The following is a 17,726-nucleotide window of genomic DNA, read 5'->3' on the forward strand; positions in this document are numbered from 1 at the left end:
TGAGATTTCTGCTTGTTTTCAGACTTCTGTAGTCCAAACTGTATTGTACTGTACCCTGGTTGCCCCATCCTGCTAACAGCACTTAGCTCACACTGGGAAATCTGCCTTGAGATTCAGCCAGAAAGGCAGGCTGGAAATAACCAAATAATAAATCAACAAACAATTAAGCTGCAGACCTAGATTTTGTCAGAAGTTGTTGATCCTGCCATGCACTCTTATCCACTTTTGCCTTTTATATGCACCTACCCCTTGGGCTGCATCCTGCCAGTTGTTTACCCTTTGATCATGCCTCATACCTGTCCCCTGTTGTCTTGCTAAGTGCTACTAATGGATAGTTGAAGGGGAAGGCTGGGCTTTGTTATGTCAATTTCCTTCCCTTCTGCTACAAGGTCTTATTTTGCTTTTCACAGAGAGATGTTACGTTTTTGATCTTGCATAGGCTGTTTCCCCACTCAAAACTGGAACTCAGGGGAGCTGGCAGGTAAAGAGAGATACATGCACCCCAGTGTATCAATCAAGTCGAACCTTCCAATAAAGTAATCTTTGCACCAAGTCTTCTTGTCGCAATCAGTAGAAACCTCAGAGATTTGTCCGGTAGCACCTTAAAGATCAACAAGACTTTGGAGATATAATGTTTGGAGCAGGGGTAGTCAAACTGCAGCCCTCCAGATGTCCATGGACTACAATTCCCATGAGCCCCTGACAGCGAATGGACATCCATGGACATCTGGAGGGCCGCAGTTTGGAGAGTCAAAGCACTGTTCATTAGGTATGTGCTGGAGGCCAGCTGGTTGGGCTGGAGGAAGATGTCAAACTTAAGGCAAAACGAAAAGTGAGTTAGAAATATTTTAATAAAATAAATGACTACCCTTTGCTCAGTGGAGTGGTAGAACAGGAGTAGGATCCATCCCATTACCTAGAGGAGAAAGCACATTTGGAAGGGAAAGATTCCAGCATTTTTAGGCAGCAGGAAAGCCAGATGTTAGCTAGTTAGAAGGAAGCACAATTCTTGGACTTCCTTCATACCAAGGCACACATCCACAAAGTTAAAGTTCTGTGCTTGAACATAATGCAAATAATAAATACACCTTTTATTCTGGCGAGTAGCCATGTGAGTCTGAAACAAGAGAACAAAGGTGGAGCCCAGTGGCATTTAACTTTACTAGCCTTAATTTTAAACTTTACTAGCCTTAAAGGTGCCACTGGTCATTTACTAGCAAACTTTACTAGCCTTAAAGGTGCCACTGGTTATTCTGTTATTATGTTTATGCCAGCCAAGATGCCCTGAGGCCTTTCACTCGGAGTCTGCTGAGAGAGGGCAGAATAAAAGTTGCAATAACAAATAAATAATAAATCCTACAGTTTCTCTGTTTGCTGTGTTAGGTGGGTGGAATGCAGCCATGGCTGGGCCAAAGCTTGTGCGTAAAATGATTCACACAGAATCTTGTTTCTCTCTCAGTGCTGACAGTGTAGCCTCTCATAAGAGAACAGGAGAAAGGCCTCTCAAGCGCTAAAAGCGGGAGACAAAACAATTCAAAGTGCAGATGATGTGTAGCTTCCAACAGGGAGACGAGATCTGTTCCAGCGGCTTTCTAAAGAAGTCTTTTCCCAGGGCCGTTCTGAAAGCGCTTCTCCTGCCACTCCTTCCTTGATCCAGCCTCTGGCTCCAGCAACCCCCTTCCTGTTCCCCGACTCACTTGAGGCAGCCCTCCAGCGGAAGATGCAGGTAGTCTTTCAGGCAAGAAGGCAGCTTGAGTTTGGCGATGCCCAGGTGGCACCGTGCCCCCAACTGCTTCCGGACTGCACAGCGGCTCAGATGTTGTAGCAGGCGAGGCTGGTTCACCAGCTGGAGGGCTGACTCGTAGAACTGTTGGTGCTTCTGTCAGAGAGAGATAATCAAGTAAGACTCCGTCACGTGCCGCCCCCTTCCCCGTGGAGAAAGCAAGGCCACAAGCAGGCATTTTAGGCACGTATATTAACCGAGTGGCTCTCCATGAAGAAACATGCAATTTCTCATTAATGAAGGCTCCCAGCCTAGCGAAATCAGTTCCCCTAGAGCAGGGGTGGCCAAACCGTGGCTCTCCAGATGTTCATGGGCATGTAAACACCCTGTAAACACCCTGCTGATGGTTCCCTCCCCTTCCCCCTTTCCAGAAACAACCCAAGCCGTAATAGGCAAGCCTAACTCTAAGTGTCTGGCCTTTGTTCCCCACCTTATTTCCGCTATGAATATTGTAGGGCAGGGGTAGTCAACCTGTGGTCCTCCAGAGGTCCATGGACTACAATTCCCATGAGCCCCTGCCAGCAAACGCTGGCAGGGGCTCATGGGAATTGTAGTCCATGGACCTCTGGAGGACCACAGGTTGACTACCCCTGTTGTAGGGAATCCAGCTCTCATCCCGCAGGACAAAACAGCAAGGGCCAAAATGGTAAATTCAGGAGGGCAGTCTTACCCGCCATACTTCAGGGGGCACGCTTCCCACCCAGGAGTCACAGGACAGGATCCGGTCGTAGGAATTCAGAACAACCTCCAAGACCCGAGGAGACAAAGCACAGAACTTCAGCATCTAAGGCCAAAAGTGGCAAGGAAAGAGATCGGGGTCCTGTGTGAGCATCTCAGCAGACAAGAAAAATATTAGGAATCCCAACTCTAAACCCCCGGGCAGCCTTGAAGCAGGACTTCTTAGTCATTTAGTACCTCAATCTGCTAGAAAACAAAAATGAAGAAGTCTTGGAATATGGGAATTTAGGGGGAAGGATAACTATTCCAAGACTCCTCTTTCATTTGGGGGGTGGTGGTGGTGGTGGAATAGACACATTTCTAACTTCTAAGGATGTGAATCTTGGAATATGCAAGATCTGTAGTGTGCATGACTGAACAGAATACTGGGAATGTTCTGCAGGGGGCATCAGAGAGCCGTAGTTAGCATATTTAGGTCAAGTACTTCCTGATATTTTTCAAAGATAATACCTTGGGGTTGATGGGAGCTGCCCCATGGTCAAGCAGCATCGCTATCACTCTCTCTGGCTCCCCCTCCAGGTAATCCTCCACCGCTTGGAGGGCACAGTCGACAGGTGTGTATCCGGCGCAGTTGCTCACGTTGACTTCTGCCCCGTGCTGCAGCAAGAGATCCACGAGGCGGGTGTGGCAGTTGCTGCACGCATTGTGCAACGGCGTGTGGTTCTTCCGGCCGGCGATCCGGACGTCGGCCCCGGCGTCCAAGAGCCGCTTCGCCACCCGATAGTAGCGGCCGGCGTCTTCCGGTCTGTCGGCGCTAGCGCAGGCGGCATTCAGGGCCGTCTCCCCCTCTCGGTTCCGGTGAGCGACGTCAGCCCCGTAGCAGAGGTAGAGCTTCACGTGGTCGTCTAGGCCGTGTTTAGCCGCCGCATGCAATGGGGAAGCCCGATGGTCCCGTGTGCGCTGGTTCACCAGGGCCCCGTACTCCAGGAGCAGCTGGGCACACCTAGAGGTACAGAGCTGGTGAGCTGGTCGGAGGACGAGGGCTTGCACTCGAAAGCTCATGCCCTGAATAAATCTTTGTTGGTCTGAAAGGTGCCCCTGCTGGACTCTGGTTTTGTTTGGCTGCACCTATTCTTAGTTCCATTTAGCGGCCAAAGGTGCGGGGAAGAAGCGAATTACTTCCCCTCCTTTTCTTCTCAGCAAGTCACAACTGCCTTATAACGAATAAAGAGACGGTGCTAATTTTGAGTTGCATAATTTGGTCACGTAATTCCACTGCTTTTGCATGGAATTGTTATTGCTTAGGTTTATTTTTTGTTTTATTTTTACCCTGTGTACATATTGGTTTCATCATCATTTATCTAGGAAGCATAAAGTGCATTGAACTTAGGCCTGGATGAGAGCAGAGAGAACTGAATTACGGAACCCTTAGCTTTCATAGAATCATAGAATCACAGAGTTGGAAGGGGCCATACAGGCCATCTAGTCCACCCCCCTGCTCAACGCAGGATCAGCCCAAAGCATCCTAAAGCATCCAAGAAAAGTGTGTATCCAACCTTTGCTTGAAGACTGCCAGTGAGGGGGAGCTCACCACCTCCTTAGGCAGCCTATTCCACTGCTGAACTACTCTGACTGTGAAAATTTCTTTCCTGATATCTAGCCTATATCGTTGTACTTGAAGTTTAAACCCATTACTGCGTGTCCTCTCCTCTGCAGCCACATTTACTAATTAACGTTCTGCTTAGAGGCACTACTGCAATCTCTCCTCTTTAATCTCCCTTCAAGCCATAAAATGCCTTTATGAGCCAGTTGAGATGTCATGGTTAAGACCAGCGAACTAGTCTGGGTTCTGTTCTCCACTCTTCCGTGTACAGCAAGCTGGGTGACCTGGGGCTAGTCCCAGTTCTCTTATAGCTCTCTCAGTCCCACCTGCCTCACAGGGTGTCTGTTGTGGGAAGGGGAAGGGATTTGGGATTCCTTTGGGTAGTGAAAAGCAGAGTATTAAGCAAGCGGCTCCTTTTTTTGTCCAGTATTCCTCCCCCACCTGCCACCCCCCAAAAGAAACCTTTCCCAAACATACGGCAAAGTCTCCTGGGTTGTGCACAAGTGCAGCGGAGCCAGGCCCTCCTCTGAAAGAATATTCGGATTGGCACCATAGTTCAGGAGCAGCCGGGTGCACTCTGCCCGGTGGTTGGCACAGCTCTCATGAAGAGCGGCTCGCCCGCCAACCATGGCATCCACCTGGGCCCCTTGTAGGAGCAGGTGCTTCACACAGTCCCGGTAGCCTCTTGCAGCTGTAATGCTCAGTGGAGAGGTATGCTTCTTCTGGGGAGTCAACACCCAGAGTCCTGCAGAATCGAAGAAGGGGAAAGTAGGAAAGAAACCAAAATCAGGAAGGGCAAGTTGTATTTATCGTATGCGCTGTTTTTCCAGAAACTGCTCAACGTGGCCTAGAACAAAGAATTAAAAGTGAAACAACGCAGAGAAAACAGTATAACAACATAGCAAAACCAACACAGAACAAGCTGGATGAGGGTAAGACTTGGCAAGAAGTCTAAGAATCCACAGAATCCATAAAATATCTTAAAATGACCAGCCAAACCAGCAGAGATTGGAGATTTGATTGGCTATGTAGATTTTTTCAACTGTTGCTTGGGCAGCAGCGGCCAGCATAGCATAAGTCATTGTGTGGCGACCATTTTGTGGCTTAGCTTCATCTCTTTAAGTAGTCAGTCGGGAAACATGTCCTCTTTTTGTGCTTTTCAAAATATGGTGACTCAGGATTGGTTGCTCTGGGGCTCACAGAGAGACCAATTTTCCCTTATTGTCTCTGCCCAGCTGTTAATCCCTCCTTAATTCCGTGGCTGTCTTTAAAACCAAGGGTTCCTTACCTTTTTTAGCCCACAAGCACCTTTGGAACTCTGAGGCAGTCATAAAATGACTGCCGCTGGAGGCGGAGACAGCCACAAAATGGCTGCTAAGCCTTCCCTTCATCCGCAAAAGCCCTGCGTGGTCCAACAGACTTCCTAAAAACACTGGAAAATGGCACCGTGATGTGGAGACTTCAGCTTAAAAATGTTTTCTATGTTTTGTGTATAAGACAGGTTCCTAATTTTGTAAGGCTCTAGCATCACTCCCTCGTTGGCTCCCTTTCTCTTTACGTCGGAAAGACGGAAATACAAACTTAAATACCTCCACAATTCTCAGTGTCTATGTGCATTATCTCCCTCCTTCCAGAAACTGATTTCTTGCCAAAAAGACCTAAGCCTCTACCCCAAACTGCAAGTCACATAGTCCTAGAGCTGGGCCTGGTAGATCTTCAAGTCCTGTCCTCTGTTCAATGAGGGAAATACTAAAGCACCCCCCACCCCAATCCCCCAATTCATAATTTAATTTTTCCAGACCCCCAACTGTCACCTTTGCCCTTTCTCTGAAACTGTTCCCGTTCCCCTGCGACTTTCTCAAAGCTTGGCTCACAGCACCAGAGGCAAGTGAAGTCTTCCAACAAGAAGAAAAGAGGTTGGTTTTTATGACCCCATTTTTCACTACCCGAAGGAGTCTCAAAGTGGCTTCCAATCGCCTTCCCTTCCTCTCCCCACAACAGACACCCTGTGAGGGAGGCTGGGAGAGCTCGGTCAGAACAGCACTATCAGGACTGTGACAAGCCCAAGGTCTAAGCGCAAAACCAACCAGAACTATTCCTTCTTGTTCACTGATGCCACCTAAAACCCTATTCCCATTTCCAAATCTGCCGTGCTGCTGAGTCATGTTCCACTAGTAACCGACCACAATCCTAAAGCCCTGTTCTGCAAGGGCCTCTGCCAGGCCTGATCAGGCGGAATGAAGCATAGTGAGACACAAGCCCAGTTCCTCCCACTCTGGACACTTGAGCTCACCCAGTTCAGCGGACCACACCAGCTCCTCGCTGATCGTCTCCACAATCGTGTCGGCTGTCGCTTCGTCCTTAAAGATGCTTTGGACTCTCAGCAGATCTCCCGTGTAGAGGGCGTTGTGGACGGCAGGATCTCGGCAATACTGGGTGCGGCGGGGGGGCCTGGGGAGAGAAACGGGGCTCCGAGCGGACAGCTGGTACCTCCGACTCGCGTACTGCCGGGACGCCGCTCTCCGCCGATCTTCCCATTCCAGCATTTCCCGTTGCAAACGGAGGGAGCGCAGCGTGGAAGAGGTGAACGCAAAGGTGTCCTTCGACATGCTTCTGAGCAAGAAGGGAGCCCGGATTTCCACCTTCCCGGTAAGCCTAAATTTGCCCTCTCTGCACCCTCCCGTGTGCTGGCTCAGGAGAACCCCGCCTGGCCTGGCCTCTAAATAGAAAGGAATATTTTTATCCAGCAGCAAAAATATACTGCCTCTTGGCAGTGTCATCTTCCTTCCTGGATTTCAGAGCGCCCTACATGTTGGTGGGTCAGTGGGAGAAAGCAAAGCGCAGGCCGGTTATGCAACGGAGCACGGACAGCCGGGGGGATTCCTTCAGCCAGCCAGAGAATTCTGCTCCTGACCTCAGAGGCCCCAGCAACCTCAGAAGCTGCAGCTGCCGTCAAGCCAGACTTGAATAAGGATCACCAGACATGTGGGCTTAAAAGGGCTGCAGGTTTTTCCACAGTTCCACGAAATTCTTTTTCAGAAAGGGGATTTTGTTTAAGGGCTTAAGGGTGTATAATAGTTAATAGTTAAAGTGCTGCGTTTAAAGAGCCAGCATTTTGCAGTGGTTAAAAGCAGTAGGCTCTAATCTGGTACACTCTGATGCATGCAACATCACGCAGGGCAAGCTCTGAACTCAAGTTTCCTTCCCAAGAATCTTGGCACCCTTTCCCTTTCCTCAGGCCCTGCTCCCTGCCCCCCACAACGCCCTGAACACAGGAGGCCGTGTCAATCGGACAATTCCCTGACCAGGAAAAAGCCATTCTAACGGACGCTTCGAATCTTTGTATGAACATTTGTGGCCAGGTTGCTCCTTTCGCTTTGGGAAAAGGAAGAAACGGTTGTCCCATTGCTTGCTAATTCTGTTTTTCTTTATTACCCACATACAATTTTTCCTCCCAACGACAAACGAAATAATTATGTTGTACCCAATTTAAACACGACAACCGGCAAACCTGAATGACCTACCCAGGTGAGAGGCATGGCTACACACAAGAAGCTCTGTATAAGACAGACAATTACATTCTGCTCCATGTGAGGGAAAACATGCCACAGGTGTGTGCACACATGAAGCTGTGACTAACACGTGAGACTCAGGGGCATGAAGCTCCACATGAGCACAGAAGCACCACTGAATTTTGAACGGTCCCTACCAACCCAGGGTTGGAAAGTGACCAAGGCAACTGGCGAGAAACAAAATTCATCAGATCCTGTAAATTTGAAAAGATAAAGCAAAACAACACCAGTCTGTATACACACACAGACCCACCCAAACTGGCCTTTTTATTTCTTCTTTGAAATTAAACCTGGCCCATAAATAGATCGGCTAAAATAGTCAACAGAATAGGAAGGCAATGATTCAACGAAGGGCGGAGACAGTGCTCTCTGGCCCTTTCATAAAGATCTACGTGCAAAGTTCTTTTGGACATTTGCTTATTTTCATGGCATTCCTTCCGTGCTCCTTAAAGGTTGTTTACAAGACGGACTAGGTGGCCACCCAGTGTGAAACACGACCCCAACAGAACAGCTCGTATTTCAAACCCAAACAGAACGGCAAATGCATAAGACGTGGACCGACTGGAAAACAAAAACAGGTCTGGAATCACATGCCGAGTCCTCGAGCCGGGATGTTGCTGGTGTGGGATTTCGGCCAGCTATGGCTTTAAAGCAGGGGTAGGCAAACTGTGGCCCTCCAGATGTCCATGGACTACAATTCCCAGGATGCTGGCAGGGGCTCCTGGGAATTGTAGTCCATGGACATCTGGAGGGCCGCAGGGGAGGTTTCTTCAAAGAAAAGGACAGCTGGCAGGATGGTGAGGGAAGCTGTGGGCAGGAAGGGCCGAGGGTCACAGGAGGGACTCAGCCGCTATCCCAGCACCTCAACAAAATCCAGCTCTCTCTCTGTTCCATAGAGGTGTCCTCTTTAGAACTCAGGCCATGACAGTTGCTGAAAAGGTCCACCGCGGTGTGCAAAAGTCCTCCCCTGAGCTCAGGAGCACATCCCTGGTTTGGCCACAGCAAAGATCCTCTAATGAGGCAACAGATCAGCGTCACAGGACACTCTGGGCATCTGGGTTGGAGAAAAAGTCATCAGGAAGCTCTCCAAGAAGCTGGTCCAGGTCGTCTGTGTGGACAACACAGAAGAAGTCAGTCAGGTGGCTGGCAGGGACCTGTCGTCCCCCCGCCCCTAGGACTCCTGTGCTATGCATCAACCTGCCCTGCCCACTCGGGGGGCAGGAGAATTTGTATTTATGATATTGTCTGACACTCGTAATGTCAGCTGATTGTTTGTTGTGGGTTTTCCAGGCTGCGTGGCTGTGACCTGGATACCCACCACAGGCCAGACAGATTTTGTCCAGGCTTGAGACCCAGTTTAGGCTTGAGGGTGCCCCAAAGCTCCCCTTTCTCTTTGGCCAAGCAGAAAAGCTAAAGGACCCAGCCCACTAGCAGCATCACCACCACAAGGGCCCCCACTGGGGAGGCAGGCTGGGCATAAACGACGTGAGCCCCTTCCCTAGCCTGTGTCTGCTAAGCTTACTCACATTGTGGTCCCACTGCTAGGACGTTGGCCTTGTGTGGGACTTACCTGAAGCAGCGTTGGGGGAGGAGACGCTCAGCGCCGACTTGTCCCTTCCACCACTCTCTGGTAACGGTGCCCCCCTGCTTGAGGCCAGGAGACCCCGGCCGCCGATTCTGCCCATCTCGCAGCTCTGCCCCCTTCCCCAGTCAGCTGCAGCCACGGTGGGTGGGGCATCCGTGGGAGAATCCTGCTGCAATTCTGACTCCGCCTGCGGACACAAGACCCCCAAAGGCTGCGGAAAAGCTCAGCGTTTTGAATGTCTCCACCCTTTGGGAGCCTGTCCTGGAGCAACAGACATTCCCTGACTGGCAGAAGATGCCTCCGATGCACCTAACTCAGTTCCGTCTGCACTGATCAAGGGAAGTTCTCCAAGGTCTTGGCTGGGGAGGGGGGGGGGGTCAAATCCGACAAGTGATGGCTCAACCTGCCCGAGAACCTCAGCTGCCCTTTTCTTCAGCCTAAAGGAAACACCAGATCCAGCAAGCTTGAGGCTGTGTGTGGGAACTTTTAATGGGTACACTAACTCCCCCATGCCCCTCCTTCCCACCCCATGGCTTCTTGGGATCCCCAAGTTAATGGTTCTAGCAAATTGCAGCCGTGAACATGAGCCTGATAAGGTGGCCACACACAAAGCCACCTTTTCCTGAATCCACCCATCTAGGTTGTCTCCCAGCTGGCTGCATGTGGAAGAGTGGGGAATCAAACCTGGCTCGCTGGATTAGAAGCTGCCGTTCTTAACCAGGACACCACCCTGGCTCTCATCTAAAGCACCCCTTCTCCAATGGCTGTCAGAAGGCACTGCCAGTGGGAAGATGAAGCGGTCTAAATTCTTGCACGCCCCTTATCTTCTTCCTAAAATCCTGCATCCCTGGATAAAGTTATGGAGACCTGCAGGGATCACTTACGTCCGGGGTTGGAAAGTCCTGTCCAGTCGCAGCTGACTTATGGTGACCCTGCAGACTTTCAAAGCTTCGCTCCCGAGATGGGACGAGATCAGGCCAGGTCAGGACGTTCAATTATGTTTGTTAAACCAAGGTTTGCTAAAATCTAGGTTTGCTTTCTGATGCTTTAGAAGGGCAATTCAGTTGACATGCGAAAACAGGCCATGTTCCAAAATTGTTGTAAAATGGGGTGTGTGTGTTTTTGTTTATAAAAAATGATAATATAAACCAGGGGTAGTCAAACTGCGGCCCTTCCAGATGTCAATGGACTACAATTCCCATGAGCCCCTGCCAGCTATCGCTGTCAGGGGATCATGGGAATTGTAGTCCATGGACATCTGGAGGGCCGCAGTTTGACTACCCCTGATATAAACCTTTGTGTAACGCCCAATGAAATAAGCAAAGAGCACAACCAAAGAAGAGGGATGCCCTTTAAAACACACATAGGATGCAATGTGCATGTTGGAGCAGAAAAGGCTTACCTGTGGCAGAAGGAACTCTGCGCTTCCCTGGGTTTCTTGCCACAGCTGAGTTGGCTTCCCACTACCGAGTCCTGGTGGGTAGATCTTCACCAAATTACTGGGTGTCACGTTGAGGTAGTGGTTGCGGTGAGACGGGGAGAACACACCCACCTGTCAAAATAAGGCAGGCAATTGCCAAAAATCTACCCCACTGAATCTCATTTCCTCCCCCAGCCCCACACACACACAAGAAAGAGGGCTCAATGCAGTTTTTAAGACAACCATGCCTTCGGTTTCTGGATCTTCTACAAAAGAAGGGCTGGTATACTTCATTCTTCATAAAGGGCCATTTCCACCCCCCCAAGGGAAATTCCTCAAAGTCTTTTCAGGCCTGGATTGGCTTTTCAGTACCTGCTTTAGCAGAAGGACCGAGCCGGCTTTGAATTCACTCTCTCTTTGCTCCAGCAGCAGACGATGGATGGTGCCTTGCATTTCCCCTGCGTCAGCAAGAGGAAAACAGTGAGACACAGGAACATTGGCCTTTGGCCACCAAGAAGCCAAAGCTGAAATATTCTGGCGGTCACCCACCAAAACCTCCAGCCTGTCTAGGCACAGAATGGAGACAGAAAGCAAAGGCAGGTAAAATCCTGAGCACTTTGAAAAATCATTTCCTACTGGCCTGCTTCTCTGGGGTGAGCAAGAATTCCCCCCAGGCGTATTCTCAATGTTCAGATGCGCCTCCTTCCCCACCAAGGGTTGGGATGTCTATCAATTGCTGACTGCCAATGCAGCTGACCTATAGCCTGCTCTGGGCAGGTGGCAGCTAATATACTGTGGAGCCAACTCTCAGCTGAGGCGGGAGGGCAACTGCACGGAATCGGTCCAGATTTTGTCTGCCACAGAAGTGGCCTCCATTGTCCCAGTCAACGGCCAAGTATGGCATGGGGCACAGCCACAAAACAGCTGCTGTAGGAAGTGGGGCCAAGCCACAGAAGGATCGCCACAGCTTGCGTTCTGTAACCCAGAGTTACACACAAAGCCACTTAAAAAAAATCTGCACAGCCAATCAAAGCTTCAGTGGCCAATTAGAAGCTTTGCCAGGAAAAAGCCCTCCTTGCACAGAACTGCTTCCTCCCTTACCTGTCGGGTCTCTGAATACGGCACCTGCGTCGACGTTGGTCCGTGCCAGTGATTTGATCATCACCGCCATCTTGGGGACCTTGTTCTTTGGGAGCTGCTTGAGAGCCGCCTGCGTGGAATGACCCAGAGACACACCGTGGGAATTCAGGGGACAGAAGGCGGAAAAAAAACCAGAAGGATTTATTCTTGTTGTTGTTGTTTTTAAGATTTGAGAAAGGATGGTTGGACACTTCAAAAAAGAAAAAGAAAGAAAAGAATTCTGGCTAAAGTCCCATCCCAGTCCCACCCCAACCCCTCTCCTCACAGAAGCCCTGGGGAGTCTCCTGGATATAATTACTCCTGCGGTCACAATTCCTTCAGCTCTCCATCTCCCTGGATCTCACGGCAACACAAGAGTCCAGCAAAGAGATGCAGGACCCATTGCTTGCATCATGGGTCACTCGAGGGACCTGACATGGTCCAATGTATTTAAGAACGTGAGGGAATATAACTGAAGCCATGCTGGATCAGGCTGGTGGCCCATCCAGTTCAACATTCTAAGTTACACAGTGGCCAAAACCCAGGGGCCATCACGAGGTCCACCAGCAGGACCCGAACTCCAGAAGTCCTCCCACTCTTGCATCCCCAAGGAAAAGTAGAGTCTCCAAAGCAAAACCTCCCCACCAGGAGGTCGGGCTCCAGTTCTTACCTTCCGGAGCACCATGGCCACACTGTATGTTCTGAGGAAGCAAGACGGATCACTCTCGTCCAAACCTAGCTCAGTTTTCATGGTGGTCCAGGCCCCTCGGCCACATTCTTCTTCCACGGGCTGCTGGGTGGGGGGCATTTCCTAGAGTCAGAGCACACAGTTCCCAGTTAAGGCTTCCCAGCATCCTGCTGGTGGGCAATATCACACTGCACGGCTGCCTTGTGGGGTAGGTGGAATTTCGACTCCCTGCCTTTGCTTCCCAGCAAAATTTAGATGGCCAACAGCAGAGGATGAGAATTACCTCCGTTCGCAGCTTTGCCAGGGCCCCGTGAGTGGGCATCTGTGGAGCTGAAACCATGATCTCTTCCAGGTTCTTCCCTTCGGGCTTTGGAGGTACAGAAGCATGGGCAGGAGAGAAAACAAACCAGCTTATATTTACGGATTCTTGCTCTGTGTATCCCGTGATGCAAGGACAATAACATCAAACTGTACGCTGTAACTGAGCTCATTGGACTATTCTGGGGGAATAATACTCTCTCTTAGCCTAACCTACCTTGCAAGGTTATCGTGAATGCTGACAAACCCCCTTCCCCTCTTCTCCCCACAACTGACCCCCTTGTAAGGTAGGTGGGGCAGGGAGAGCTCTAGGAAAACAGCTCTTTGAGAAAAGCGCAAAGAGAACTGTAACTCAGACTGTATAATTCCCCGCACCCTACACCTGCTCTTACTTGTTGTGGCAGAATGCCGGCAGGTCCTGGGAAGCGGCGCGTCTTGGCCTGCGAACGAACGCGAGCCAGCGGCTGAGGAGGCTTGTTAGCCGCTGTCACCAGGCGGACAAGGTGGTTGGTGACCACAGGCATCTGGAGGCTTCCCGAAGGAGTGCTCGGACACGGTGTTCGCAGTGTGGCCGGCGAGGACTCCACTGATGCCGTGGAGGGACCATAAGCAGTAAGGAGCTGAGCACTCCGGTTTGCCGTTTTTGGCGTGAAAGAACCTTGGCTGGGTATCTGTGGAGTGAGTGGCTTTGGTGGGGCCATCCCTGAAGGTGACGTGGGTCTAATAAGGGGCAGGCATGAGCCGTTGTGCCCAGCAGGAGGTTTATCCAGAGAGGCATGAAGCGACTTGAGCAGCTGGCCACCTGGGCTTGAAATGGTACTTCCAGCACTGCTCATCCCTTGGTTGGATTGTGACAGATGGGATCGCACAGTGGTGGGCCTCAGAGCCAACCGGGGAGAAGCCTCCGCTGGCTGGAGAGAGCTGCCGTCCCCCGCTAAGGCTTCCTTCAGAGTCCTTTTGAACTGTGTCGTCTCTCCGCTGACCTTGCTGCTCCACACAGCCCGCATTTTCTTGGCCGTTGCTGTAGCACCAACACGGGGGTCCCCCACCATCGTAGAGTCAGAGCTGGAAGGCCCTGGGCCCGACAGTGTTTCGGACTCTTCCAGACCCATGCAGGCAGCCGCGAACAGCTCATTTTCCAAATCCTCATTGTGAGGGGAAGGTACAGCGAGATGTCTCTTCACAAATTTGAACCTCGGCCCTGAACCGCAGCACGGCCCGCTTTGGGCCGACAAATCCGTCTGGTCCTTCTGAACTTTGAAGCCGGCCACTGAAGGAGATGTCACCGGATTGGTTTTGATCTCGCTGAGGCAGCTGTCCTGCAAAAAGCTTCGTCTGGAGCAGTTCTGAACCGGCAAGATTGGGGAAAGTGCCTCAGTGGTGCTGCTGGGGTTTCTCAGGGCAGAGGACGAGGGTCTCAGACATCTCGAACTGGTCGGAACTGGGTCTGAGATCTGCTTCTCTGCGTCTTCCACAGCCAACACAAAGTCCTGTTGAAGAAAATACGACAACAAAAGCCTTACTGGATGGTGTTTCATCTTAAATTTGTGCATGCAACTTGTGACAGACAGTACTCTATCTAGGCTCGGACCCCACAAATATAAACATTTACTTCCTCCATCCCACCTGCGATTCACAAAGATTCTCCTACCTCATCTTCAAACTCTGCCTCCACAGAAAACAGCTTCTGGATACCACAAGCCTTTGGGGAACAAAATAATAACAGTTTTCAAAACTTATCCAACATGTCCTATATTAGTAACTTGAAGGGCAGTCTTTTTCTGGCCTTGTTATGTGAGTCTCACCCCCTGAAACCGACTGGCAGCAGATTCAGGAGAGCTCATAACAAGTCCTTCATTAAATGTGTCATTAGACCCTGTTACCAGAAAATGCGGCAGCCGCTAAGATCGCTTTGAAAGGGGATGATCAAGCAGCAGCAGGAACCCCAAACAGGATGTAAACAATCAACATGATCAAAATAGAAAACCATAAAGAGAGCTTTGCTATTGCTATATAAATACTTGAGAACGGTCACTCTTAGGCAACAGATTAGAGAAGCAAGGCCACTTTGAAAATTTTCATTTGACAAGATTCCAGACAGAGGAAGTTTCAAAATTAGTTTCACATTAAACGTAAGTTTAAATGTTGTTACAGAATTTGGAATTTATTTTCCCCTGTAGCCAACATTCAAACAGCTTTGAAATGCAGGCAAGCTTTGTAGGAACAGCTTACAGGGGATTTTTTTTAATGAAAAACTGTTACCCACATCATACAGATCAAGACTCAATTGCCTCTAACAATAATCTGTACAATATAACTATGTGAAATTATTCAAATATATATAAGAAGAGTTGGTTCTTATACCCTGCTTTTTATTACCCAAATGAGTCTCAAAGTGGCTTACGGTCACCTTCCCTTCCTCTCCCCACAACAGACACCCTGGGAGGGAAGTGAGGCCGAGAGAGACCTGAGAGAAACTGCTAAGCACAGCTGTAACAGGACTGTGACTGGCCCGTGGTCACCCAGCCGGCTGTACACGGAGGAGCGGGAAATCAAACCCAGGTTACCAGATTAGAAGCCACGACCCCTCTCCTAAAGAACACATACACAGAGCATGTGCAGAGTACATTGCAAGAAATAAATAAATATTAAAATATTAGTTATTTTAATCTGCAGTAAATCACTGCGAGCTGGACTGAGAGCGGAGGTCAACAATTATAATGATTATAATTCAATCAATATAATGACCATTTCCCTAGCAGCACCAGTGGTGTGTTCCCCCACCCTCCCCACTGGTCTTCTTCCTCTGGCCCAGTTCATCCTCACAACAACCCTGTGAGGTAGGCGACCCGAGGGCGAAGTGGTCCTCCCCTGGGCAGCCTGGAGTGGGCTTTGCAAGGGCAACCCCCGCCCTCCCCCCGCCCAGCTGCCCACCGACCCCGTGCAATGCCCCTTACCATCCCCCCAGCTCCGCACCGGCCCCGGCAGCAGCTCCAAGGGCCCCGCTCCGATTGGCCGCCCAGCACTTCCGGACCCGCCTCGGCCCCAGGAGGCGGGGGGGGGGCCCGATTCAATGGCCCTCCCTCTATCCACACTCCTCCAGGGAGAGAAAGGCGCTGCGGGGACGCCGGGAGAGGCGCTGGTGGTTTGCAGCATGCATGCACGCACGCATGCATGCTTCTGTGCTCCCTGCGTTTTCTGCAGGGAGTCAGGCTGGATGGCCGTGGGGGTTTTGTGGGTTCTGTGCATGCATAGTCAAGTAAAGTCTTTATTATTATTTTTCAAGTCATAACCACTACATATAATTTGTGTGTGTGTGTGCAAAAAACAAATATATGCGTATATGTACATGTATGCATGGGGATGTAGAGCGGTAGGGAAGGGCGGTATAGAAATATAAATAGATAAATGTGTGCATATATGTATGTATAGATTTGCATACGTATGCATGTAGGTATGTGTATATAAGTATGCTTATATGTATGTGCAGGCATGTATGTGTGCATAAGTAAATAAAATCTGTATATGTAAATTAAATAAAAAATTCTGTAACCCTAGTCCTATTACATGGGTTATTAGATGTCTCGTCCTGTTGATTGCCTCGATTCACACTGCGTGATCCCCCCTCCCCCGATTCCCGGTGAGAGCGGCGGATCACAACTCACATTAAATTTAAAATCTTGCAATTGGGTAGTCGACCGGCAGCCGGACGTGGAAACGCCTTCCTCCGTGCTCGAGTCTTACCTCTATAGGCACAGCTCCGAGTGCTGCCCCCGCCCACGCAGCCTCGCCTCTTTCCGTACGGGTGCTGAGGAGGACCAATCCTGGTCGTCTCTCGTTCCGCGGGCCCGCCCACCCTCCTCCTCTCTCCCCTCCCCTGCCCTCTTTAGTATGGGTGCTCGGGATGGACAATCTTCCTCGATTTTCTCTTTCGCCTTTCTTTTACTTCGCTTTGCATGTTGCACTGCAGGAAAGGCGATGTTTGGGCGGGCCCAGGGCGGGCTGGGGGGCTAGTTGGCTCCAGCAATACGGGGAGCCAGCAAGAGGTGCCTCAGGGTGCATGATAGGGGTGGCCAGAGTGCATGATAGGGGCTCATGCGAATTGTTGTAGTCCATGGCAGCTGGAGAGCCACTTTTTGGCCACCCCTGGTGTATGACTTCCAAGGACACCCTGGTTACAAAAGTCTGTTCTGGAGGAACCAATTTGCCACTGCATGAGGCAGAAAGCTGGACTGGATGGACCACTGGTCTCATCCAGCAGGGCTCAGCTGATGTTCAGAATTGGAACCCTCCCAGTTCCTGGTTGCCCAGCTCAGAGCCCTCCAGCATTAAATATCTGGAAGGATTCAGATGTGTAGCTGCACTAGTCTGAAGCAATGCAACAACATACTTCTAGACAACATACTTCTAAAATAGGAAATCCTATTTTACACTAAGTGATTAAAATGTGTAATTTGCTGCCAGAGGATGTAGTGATGGCTGCAGGAATACACACCTTTAAGGGAAGAAGAGCTGATTTTTTGTACCCCACTTTTCACTATTTGGTTGCATTGTATCATGTACAGGGCTCGGAACGGATTAATTTTGATTCCAACTTGCAATGCCATTCAGTAATATGTTAGAATGTAAAAACACAAGAGGATCCCTGTTGGATCAGATCAATAGAAGAAGAGCTGGTTCTTATATGCTGTCTTTCTCTATCCGAAGGAGTCTCAAAGCGGCTTCTGATCACCTTCCCTTCCTCTCCCTACAACAGGCACCCTGGGAGGCAGATGGGGCCTGAGAGAGAGCTCTGAGAGAACTCTTGACAGGACTGTGGCTAGCTCAAGATCACCCGGCTGGCTGCATGTGTGGGAGGGGGGAATCAAACCCAGCTCTCCAGATTAGAAGCTGCCTCTCTTAACCACTACACCACACTGGCCGACCTGACACAAGCATGCTCTTCCCTCTTATGCCAGAT

The 17,726-nt window shown here is 50.2% G+C and overlaps 2 protein-coding genes across 2 annotated transcripts; both read right to left on the reverse strand.

Moving 5' to 3' along the window:
* Positions 1-833: 833 nt before the first annotated feature.
* Positions 834-7,251, reverse strand: ASB16 (ankyrin repeat and SOCS box containing 16). Its single transcript, XM_077313940.1, has 5 exons — positions 6,358-7,251; positions 4,542-4,809; positions 2,972-3,464; positions 2,454-2,567; positions 834-1,879 (listed from the first exon to the last, which is right to left on the reverse strand). Exons 1-5 carry the CDS (start codon positions 6,842-6,844, stop codon positions 1,694-1,696), a joined length of 1,548 nt encoding a protein of 515 aa, XP_077170055.1. The 5' UTR covers positions 6,845-7,251; the 3' UTR covers positions 834-1,693.
* Positions 7,252-7,469: 218 nt separating this feature from the next.
* On the reverse strand, positions 7,470-15,860 carry HROB (homologous recombination factor with OB-fold). Its single transcript, XM_077313939.1, has 10 exons — positions 15,724-15,860; positions 14,418-14,468; positions 13,159-14,256; positions 12,732-12,815; positions 12,431-12,571; positions 11,743-11,851; positions 11,014-11,099; positions 10,624-10,773; positions 9,207-9,408; positions 7,470-8,744 (listed from the first exon to the last, which is right to left on the reverse strand). Exons 1-10 carry the CDS (start codon positions 15,724-15,726, stop codon positions 8,671-8,673), a joined length of 1,998 nt encoding a protein of 665 aa, XP_077170054.1. The 5' UTR covers positions 15,727-15,860; the 3' UTR covers positions 7,470-8,670.
* Between the last annotated feature and the right edge of the window lie 1,866 nt (positions 15,861-17,726).

This window comes from Paroedura picta, chromosome 16 (assembly GCF_049243985.1).
Source record: "Paroedura picta isolate Pp20150507F chromosome 16, Ppicta_v3.0, whole genome shotgun sequence".
NCBI classification, from domain to species: Eukaryota; Metazoa; Chordata; class Lepidosauria; order Squamata; family Gekkonidae; genus Paroedura; species Paroedura picta.